Consider the following 10136-nt stretch of genomic DNA (forward strand, 5'->3'; position numbering starts at 1 on the left):
TGTTTGTTTGCATAAGTAAGCATAAATCATCTTTATTTTTAGTAACCCCGGTTCATATATTTATTTTTCTAGGTTCAAAGTCTAAGTACTTATCACATTTGTGGATGAGAAGTAACTTATGAGTAGTTTCCACTTTTAGACGGTTTCGTACATCAGAGGCAGTTCTATGAACATTTAAAAATACACGTTCCACTTCTGTAGTGCTCACTGGTAAAACGGCTGCTGCTGCACATATTTTCTCAATCACCAAGAGTTCCTTTCATTTTAGAGATTGTTTTCATACCTGAAGATGGACTGTCTACGTTAGCATCATCAAGATCTTCCACAGTGTTTTTGAACTGATCCCACTCCACAAGGCACTGGTCTACATCGTAGCTGTAATGTTCTGCTAAAATCTCAATTTCACCATTTCCTGCCATTGAATCACTGTTGTTCATGCTGAATATTGCCATGCTTTCAATTATTTCACTATTTTCAAGTTGAATTTCAATATTTTCAATCAGATTGTCGATGAACTGATTCTCGGCCCGTTTCACTGAAGACTGCTGCTGTTCTGTTGCAGTGACATTGAAATCGGAAAGGATTTGCTCTGCTTTGCGCATGCTCATGCCATCAGTGCTCTGTAATCTGTGGAGTGCAGTGATGGCGGCATCCATTCTCGGCTTGATCACTGATAAATAAACTGAGTTTTTCTCAAAAGTTAATGCTGAGTGTTAGACCCAATACATAATTATATAGTGTTAGATCCCTGTTAAAATGAATGTCTTATTACTTGTTATGAAGTTATTATATTACAATAACCCCCCCTTTGATATTAAAACAGACTATTTCTGTAGATTTCAACATACTTTCTAGTTGTACATTTGCATTATAGTTATTTGAATTGAAAGGCAAGTTTTAAGATAGTGTGTATCTTCCGAACTGATTTATTTCTTGCACAACAAAGACAAAGGAGAGTAATAATTATTTTACAAATTTTCATTTCTAAATATATAATTGTCAATGCAAATCTTTGACAGATATAATTAATAGTTCTTATATTCACATCTTTCCTGAGGCAATGTTTATTTATTAGATTCGTAATTAAGCTAAAATGACAACTCGTAGTTCGGCAAAGATGATAGGAAAATCAAATTTCAAAAATACCCCCAGTGGAAATCAATTATAGAACACAAATACATATTCTCTTTTATAAAATCAATGTCTATCGTTTAGTCGCATATAGATTTCTATTAACCCTCTCATTCTTTCCAAGAAAAGTAAAACAAAGAGATCGATTTTTGGATCAGACTGTCTGGTCACCTCTCATTATATGGTTTCATAAAGAATCTTCAATATACAATATATTAATACACATGTTAGATTACATATATTCTATATAATCGATAAAACGCAGCATGTCGAATCAGATCAATGTTCTTATCCTTGGTCATTCTTTCACGAGACGTTTGAGAGATTGGACAGTTAGAAATGGTAGATTTTACATGAATTTAGATGAGAACAGGCTGAAAGTTTATATGCAATATGCATGGCATCAATATGCATGGCATTGTTGGAGCAACAGTTTGTTGCTAAAAACAAACCCAGTTTGCATCCATTATGGGAAGATTTGTATTTGGGCTCACACTTCGAAGCATATATTGACATAGGCGGCAATTTTCAGTTACACCCGAGAGGCTTTGAAGAATAATTATTAATTCTGCAGAAAAATGTATCACAGAGGGTGCTAAAAGCGTTGCTATTTCAGAGATTCTACCTAGGCTTAGAGATGCAGAGTTCAACGAGTAACAAGCCAAATCGAATGAACTGTTATCTAGCTTCTCAGATAGCTGTTCATTTTTATATTTTTGGTCTCACAAAAGAGGGAACTTTAATTCGCGTTTCCTTACAGAGTTTGTGTCTGTGGGTGGCGTCCACATAGAACAGCAACGTGGATTGTACCATTATTTCAGGTCTGCGAGAGGAGCTGTTCTGTTCGCAGAACAACTGTTTGCTAAACTAATATAATCACATTTTTACTGTTCAAATCTAGAAGGGTATTTAACACTGACGTTTTGCATTTCAGCTCTGTTGCATTGCCGGATAAAGAATTGAAGGATATGCTATGTATGTTTGTGAATTGATAACGTCTGGGGCTAGTCTTAAATAAGATACTGAACAGCACCTCCATTTGTCAAAAAGGTTAGTAAACCAACTTCCTACTCTGTAATTATATTCAACATGCTACCAGTTGAAAGGCATTCAAACAGCAAATGTCTCTGAGCTGGTGTTTATTTTTATTAAAAGATATATTTCATGATACAAAGGGAGTAAATATTGACTGTGGACCAAACACAGCTTACGTTGTGCCTGTGAAGCAATCAGTCCCAGTACTTAAACAGTCTGGATAACATCTGCGATACATCTCACAGAAATATAATCAAAGCAGCCAAGAAGATATTAATAAAACAGTTAGTAATATATAGGCTGCATTCCATCTTATGTGTAAGATTTACAGTACAAGCATGTGAATAGGAAAAGGGACTTATATTTGATTAACAGTTCTATTCGGTCAATAGCAACATATTCAATAAACTTAAAATTAAGACCATCATAACATTACATATGAGACTTGTTAAAATTTTTTTTTGTGTATACAAGATCACATGATTAATTTACTGATTCTTTCGGATGCGAATTAATTAGGATATTTAATTTCTCTGTTACCGAGAGATTACGGACGTAATCACTGGTGAAAATATCTATATAAGATATAATTAAAACTTTTAGACACTTAGGTTGACTGTTTTGGTATTTAAAAATGTTAATGGTCGATGGGCAATGAAGAATACACGCAAATTCATTTTGATGAAAAATATTTACTGATTCGATCAGCTTATTAGTGGAAAGTCCATTTATTTTTAAAACTTTTTGTCATTTTGTTACTTTCATGTTTGGAGAGTGTAGATATGTGATTAGGTATTTCATTATAAATGATTCTTTGTTAAGTATGAGTCACATACAATGCAACGCCCTTAGATTTCTTTTCCTAAAACAGGACTAATATTGCGTTTTTAAAGCGGTTCAGTGAATATAGATATATAAGTGTTATGACGAGTATTTTATATTCATAAATTGATTTGTGTTCAGTTTATAAATATAATTTATACACATTCTTTATTATTTACACATACTACGCGCGCGTATTCAAGCATGGATTTAAGAATACAATCGTGTTTAAGCAGTGTTGGTACATTAATTATATCATAAGTAAGACACAGGAATCTATTGAAAAGTAAGTGTTCTTTTCTCAGTTGTTTCTAGATGTTGGTTTTGCATACAGGAAAATTGTCAAGATGTGTGACGTATATGGGGTGCATTATTCATATCTTTGCTGATGCATGAGCAAAAGTGTCTCTGCTCAGTGCACTTTATATCCAGATGGTAACTGAATTATTTATTTTAGGCCATTTACAGAAAACAAATATTCATAGAATTAGCCGAGTGGTCAAAATGTTAAAAACTGTCTTGATAAGAGCAGAAATATGTTACTTATTTAATATAAAATACGGAGAAGACCTTCAGGTCAGTTTCGAGGTCAGCGAAGATTTTGTACACATCGAGGGCTTAGAGCGAAACTGGTCTATCTGTATATAGAAACAGAAGCAGATAAACCAGTTTCGCTCTAAGCCCTCGACATGTATTGTATGAATTAATTGAGTTGTATAGGATAATGGCTCGTCAGTCGTAATGTTAATTAGTAAATCATCGTAGGATATATACAATTCTAGCGTATGAAAGTAGATCTTCTCCAGTGGAACACATTTCTCAGAAGTGCCGAAAAGACAAATGCTTAAAGCGCCTTGTCAGATGTAGATGTAAATGTGCTTATGCATTACTAACCTGTTGGCCGTTTCGGTAAGTATCAGTATCTAAAATAAAATTAAGATAACTATTTACAACCTAATTGTTAAAATGCTTTCAGCAAATATCGAATGTTAATAGAGCATTCGTTTTACGAGTTTAATGTCTTGTTGTGTTAATGTTTTTGTTAAATTTTACAAAATTTGCATGTAATATTATATTGCTGAAGTGAGAGGCTTTAACATAAAGCCATCCGTTCATTTTACTGATATACACTTGTATGTAGTAAATAAGAATATTTTCTTACACTTACTCTAATCTTAAATATTTGTGTTTAAAACGATTTTTATGTTGAATATTTAGCAAATATAATTTCAGTTTCAGGAATGCATGAAAAGATGAGAAAAGAACCGTGTGAAAGACTGGTAACACAAGGCAAAAATGATGAACCCGAATTTAGTGACCTCGACACTGGATGGGCTTGGGTTGTTCTCTTTACAAGTTTTGGGACGTTTTGCTTGATGGGAGCCACGCAGTTTGCGTCCGGGATTGTTCATATGATCCTCTTAGAGAGATACCAAGCTAACGAGTCTTTGACCTCATTAGTTGGGGCGTTACATACATCACTTATTTTCATTGCAGGTAACTTTACATAATACTGATAAACTGAAGGGTTATCTTTCGTTTCAGTTTGATGAAATTAAAGCACACATGTACATAAGCGCGTATGATTCTTGAAACTTTACACAAGCGTTATGTGTTTTCAAGTTTAAGGCATCTTAAATCTGTACTTACATACAATATATAATAATCAAAGATGTATAGTTGAAATTGTATTAAATGCATAATTCAATTCTACAATGTCAGAAAAATTCGTTCGTGCGTCTGAGCTAGCTCTGTTGGACGACGTAGTACCAGTCGAGGCGGCCATAATTATTTGTCTTTTCAAGTACTTTTACAGACATCGTTATTTGTGTTTTGGAGCAGGGCCTCCATAATAGTCTATGAGCTCAGCTTTCAAGGAGGAATTTCAAGTATCATCTTCCTTTTAATTGATTTCTAAGGGAGCAATTTAATGTGATTATACAGTTAAAAAAGAATGACATTTTTGTTTGGCAAATGTTACAATTCACTACCTGTCAGTTCATGGTTACCTTCAGCGAAATATGGAGACCAATGTTGAAGTAATCATGCTGATTCTATTGTCAAGAAGCTAGATGAACTTGTATATTTCAGCTCCAGTGGCTGGTGTAGTGTTAGATCGGTTCAGTTGTCGAGTTGCTATAGTTTCCTCGGGTATTTGTTTTGTCATAGGAAGTCTTGGTTCAGCATTCGCACAAAATATATGGATTGTTATTCTAACCCGCGGTGTGGTTGCAGGTAGTGGTTTTATATATATTTTAAGGATGACAATTGACCCTTATATTTGAGTCACTTAACTGTTGTTTAACTCACAAACTAAATCATTATGTAGGAATGATGTAAGACAAAATTTCAGAAAAAGTCCTTTATGTCTATCTTCCCTTCGAAGTAAGACAAGATATTTATAAACTGAATCTGTAACTTTATTTTTCTGTCATAATTTACCTACACCAGTTTAGGTTCTTATAAAAAAATATTGCTGTTGAAACACTGGCATATCGTTGTTTTTGTTTCTTATAAAAAACTGGTGTTGAAACACTGGCATATCGTTGTTTTTGTTTCTTATATTTTACTTTAAGTCTATACTGCATACTAGTACTTTACATACCAATATTAACAGATTCATACCCAAGGTTTTTGTACTGAATACAGTCAGCATTTTAACAAAGTTGGAGAGCTCATAATTTACAGATGTCAACAAATTCATACCCAAAGCTTTCTGTATTGCATACAGCCAGTTTAACTAGTTTTGAAATCATTCAATTCACAAATGTCAACAAGTTCATACCCAAATCTTCTTGGACTGAATACAACTAGCTTGTAACCATCTTTCGACTGTTATTTCATTTCCTTGTTTTTAATTACAGGTATAGGTGGCGCTTTGGGACTAATGGCCAGTATGATTGTCGTCGGATTCTACTTCCGGAAAAGGAGAAATTTGGCAATAGGGTTATCGAATGCCGGCATTGGCGTTGGACTTTGTGTGTTTGCACCACTAATGCAGAAAATATACGACCACTACGGATCTGTGGGATTTTTTATCATCATTGCTGGAATATTCGCACAAATTATACTCTTTGGAATGCTTTCATTTCCAAGTAAGCTTGAGCGGTATGCAAAACTTCAACGTAGTAGAAAATGTTTTGAATCAACAGACAACCATACTTTGAGTAACGGTCACCAGAGTTACCTTGATGTACTGACCAATAAGTCAGTGTTTTGTCTTAGCGTTGGAATGTTTCTTTTATGCTTTGGGACTTATGGATTATACTTACATTTACCGAACTACATTGTAAGTAATGGCTTTACACAGATGGAAGCCGCAAATTTGATATCTTTGTCCGGCGTTTTAACGAGTATCGGAAGGGTGACAACCGGCGTTATAGCTAATTGTGGCAATATTAGGGAAGATGTTTTATACTGCCTACCAATTTTAGTTCTCAGTGTGTTTACATTTGTTTATCCTTATACATCGTCGTATTTTGCTGGAAATGTTATCTTTATTGTGTTTCTTGGATTATTATATGGAAACTGTTACGTGCTAACGACAAGTATGACTGTTAAATATGTTGGGATCGCGAATGTTTCTAAAGCTATTGGTATACAGTATTTTTCAGGTGGCGTCGGGGCCTTAATTGGACCTGTCCTCTATGGTATGTACATATTTCAGTCTCCATCTAACATATATGAATAATATCGTGTAAATATCTATCGCGGCTAACTATTTCATATTTCAAAACTTTAGTGGCATCACTTGTCTTTTCTAAAACGCGTTGATTTAGATCTAATACTTTTTCAGTGAAAAATGACGTTAAAATCATATAAAACAAACTTCCTTTTTGATGAGATGAAAGTTGGTGTCTTAATAAGAAAGTTTGCTTTATACTCTGTTTTGTATTTTTTTGTTTATAATCCTAGGATTTCTTGTTGATGCAGGGGGAACATACAAGCAGGTATTTTTGATAGCAGGTAAGAATTTTCTAAAAAATTATAAGAAATTAAAAAGTACAGAAAAAGTTCATTCACTATCACTTCCACTTAACACTATAAACATATTATGTATTTGTTTCATAAGATTCATTGACATTTTTAATACATGTATATCTGTCCCAAATATTGGAAGATACATCATTTTGTTCCATCCGTCTCTCTGTGTGTGTCCGTTTGTTTGTCAGTCGTGTTGAGTATGTTGAGTTATGTCTGTTCAAGGCTTGCTTTGTATTGAATTTTTAACCCTTTAAGGATTTTAGATAACCTTCAAATAAAACAAGCAAATTCGATGAATTGGTATCCCCCGCCGAAAGGGTTTGTGGTGAGGAATGGCAAAAAGATATATCCGGCAAAAAGTTAAGGATGTTAATAAGAAGCAAATAATTTCATTAGTCAAAATCAATTTAACAGAAAACAAATGTTTAATTAAAGAGTACATAATAAATGTATGATACTTTGATCCTGACTAAAGAATTTATTTTGAATTGGATATGCTTACTGTAATAAGCTTAGCTTTTAAAACAAAATGCAGTTAATTGAAATGTGAGCTTGAAGTTTAACTGGAACGAAATATTGTCTTTGAGTGGTTTGGCACCAGGTGTTGCTGTTTAACATGTACATTTGAACTTAAAAGAACAGATGTCCTTAAGAGAACACAGGTAAGGTATCTTGAACATGGCTGAGGGCAAGGTTTGTGCAGTCACAACTTAACATGTTGAAGGTTTGAACATTAAAAAAAAAGGAATGGAAATATATAATATGTATATATATTTATTTTTTTATGGGGTGGGGGTGCGGGGGAACGGGAGAGGAAACAAAATTTCACATGTTGATTATAAATATTGATTGAAAATTGAAAATGAAAAAAAAGGGTAAAAGGGTGAAGTTATTATACCAGATTTAGAAGTTGGGGGCAGAGGATGCATGATCAGTGGTGGGCATGACTGGGTGGAGAAGTGAGGTGGGGGAATGGTACAACTTGGAAGGTTTGAAAAAAAATCTAAAATAAGAAATGAAAAAAAAAAAAAATTTGTGCGGGGGGGGGGGGGGGAGAGGTTGGGAGGGGTAGTGACCAAGGCAAGTGGGTGACCAGGTGTGGGTGCGCAACTTCATATGTTTATAATAAATGTTCACAGAAAAGAATGAAAGAAATTTAATGAAATTCTGCCAAATGGAAAGTTTGTTATGTACAAATATGTGGATTTTTAGACAATTAAAGGGCAATAACTCTGAAGTTACAAAAGAAATCCGTACAAAATTGTCTGTGCACAACCACATTATAGTGCTCTAAATTCTGTTAAAGTTTCATAGTTCTAGGTCAAATATATCAAAAGAAACTTCTAAGGGCCATAACTCTAGTGTTACTTCGGCAATTTGTCTGAAACTTGATGGGCCCCATAACCTCATAGTGGTGAACATGTATATGAAGTTTGTTTGAAAAATATTTACAATAAGGAATGATTTTTTTTTGGGCGGGGGGTGGGGGTCGGGGGATGGGGGGGTGTGATCAAGGTAAGGGGGTGTCCAGGTGTGGGTACACAACTTCACATGTTTACAATAAATGTTCATGGAAAAGAATGAAATAAATTTAATGAAATTCTACCAAATGCCAAATGGTAAGTTTGTTATGTACAAATATGTGGATTTTTATACAATTAAAGGGCAATAACTCTTAATTTACATATAAATCCGAATGAAATTGTGTGTACACAACCATATTATGGTGATCTAAATTCTGTTTAAGTTTCATAGTTCTAAGTCAAATATATCAAAAGTTATGATGCAGAAATTGCCATATTTGTAGTACCCTATATAGTTAACACTAGAAATTTCTAAGGGCCATAACTCTGGTGTTACTTGGGCAATCTGACTGAAACTTGACGGGCCACAAGAACTCATAGTGATGAACATGTGTATGAAGTTTTAAATAAATATTCCCAACCATTTCCTAGATATGGCTCCGGACGGACGGACGGAAAGACGGAAGGACGGACGGACGGAAAGACGGACGGAAGGACGGACGGACGGACAACGCCAAAACTATATCCCTCCGACTTTCGTCGGGGGATAATAAGACAATATTTCAAGGAGAATGTTGCGTTGTGAGACAGAATGACTTAATGGACGGATATGGCGTGCCTTTAATTGTTATTAACACGACTAAAAAGTTGCTAATATACATAGGCTTAGGGTGTTAGTGAGCACGTGCGACGCGACATTTCTGTCTACTGAGTTATTTATTATATTTCTAAAACAATATATAAAACTTGTTTAAATCATTTAATTATAGAAAATATATCGAAGTTAAAAACATTTTATCGCGACCACACAAAGTAAAATGTCGTCAGAAGGTTTACGTTACACATCTACGGCGGTCCAATAACCTATTGGTCACGCTTCCAGATATTACATATAATGTAATACAGTTCCTTATATTGGTACAGTTTGGAGAGACGGACGTGTTTTAACTTTAACAAAAAACAAAACAAAAACACTATTATTGTTGTTGTTATTGTTATAACATACATTATTTTTGCATCTTTTTTATTGTACAGGTTTCTGCATATTGATGTCAAGTGTAAGCAGTGGAACTGCCTCTTGTTTCACTCCTGATGTTGGAGCAAATGAATTAACTGTAAATATGGAAAAAGAAGTTGAATCACCTTTTAACAAGAAAATTGATAATTGTGCACAGTCTGATTGATTTATGAGACCAGGGACACCTTTTTCCGGACTACTCCAAAATTGCTCGGGAGGAGTATTTCTAAGCATAGTTTCTTAAATGAATACCATTTTAATGTCTTCAGTGTATAGTGTATTAAAACAATATTTGATACTCCGATATCACTGTATTTACACTCATTATGTAATGTGCATAGAAGGAAAATATAAACAATATTGTCGTAACAGTATCAAGGGCGACATTTACCGCGAGACCGAACGTGATATTTGACGTCGTTTACAAAAAGTATATAAAAAAAACTGGTAGGTACACCAACATGACACGTTTCTTGTTACGAACTTGAAGGTGAGATTCAGTCTAGCTGCATCGAGAAAGTCTGCTTCAGACGGCACAAATGTTCAATACCTTTACAACATTGTACACACCTGATTATTCCATTGGATTATTACACAAGAAAATATTTACATTTTAGGAGATC

The 10136-nt window shown here is 34.3% G+C and overlaps 1 protein-coding gene across 2 annotated transcripts; it reads left to right on the forward strand.

Annotated features, from left to right (window-relative positions):
- The first annotated feature begins 2543 nt into the window (after positions 1-2543).
- LOC123546496 (monocarboxylate transporter 4-like) lies at positions 2544-9679 on the forward strand. Of its 2 annotated transcripts, XM_045332810.2 has the most exons (7): positions 2545-3274; positions 3771-3897; positions 4222-4485; positions 5080-5223; positions 5853-6638; positions 6904-6954; positions 9531-9679. In XM_045332810.2, exons 3-7 carry the CDS (start codon positions 4230-4232, stop codon positions 9677-9679), a joined length of 1386 nt encoding a protein of 461 aa, XP_045188745.1. In that variant the 5' UTR covers positions 2545-3274; positions 3771-3897; positions 4222-4229. The 2 variants fall into 2 exon arrangements, with proteins under 2 accessions (XP_045188746.1, XP_045188745.1); XM_045332811.2 differs by lacking the exon at positions 3771-3897 and having other exon boundaries at positions 2544-3274.
- The last annotated feature ends 457 nt before the right edge of the window (positions 9680-10136 follow it).

This window comes from Mercenaria mercenaria, chromosome 9, assembly GCF_021730395.1.
Source record: "Mercenaria mercenaria strain notata chromosome 9, MADL_Memer_1, whole genome shotgun sequence".
In the NCBI taxonomy this organism is placed as follows: domain Eukaryota; kingdom Metazoa; phylum Mollusca; class Bivalvia; order Venerida; family Veneridae; genus Mercenaria; species Mercenaria mercenaria.

What these genes read in the sequence shown, in the direction of transcription:
- LOC123546496 (XM_045332811.2), top strand. Translation starts at nt 4,230, where the DNA reads ATGCATGAAAAGATGAGAAAAGAACCGTGTGAAAGACTGGTAACACAA. An exon ending in ATCACTTATTTTCATTGCAG is followed by an intron (nt 4,486 to 5,079) that starts GTAACTTTACAT and finishes TGTATATTTCAG; the next exon opens with CTCCAGTGGCTGGTGTAGTG. An exon ending in AACCCGCGGTGTGGTTGCAG is followed by an intron (nt 5,224 to 5,852) that starts GTAGTGGTTTTA and finishes TTTTAATTACAG; the next exon opens with GTATAGGTGGCGCTTTGGGA.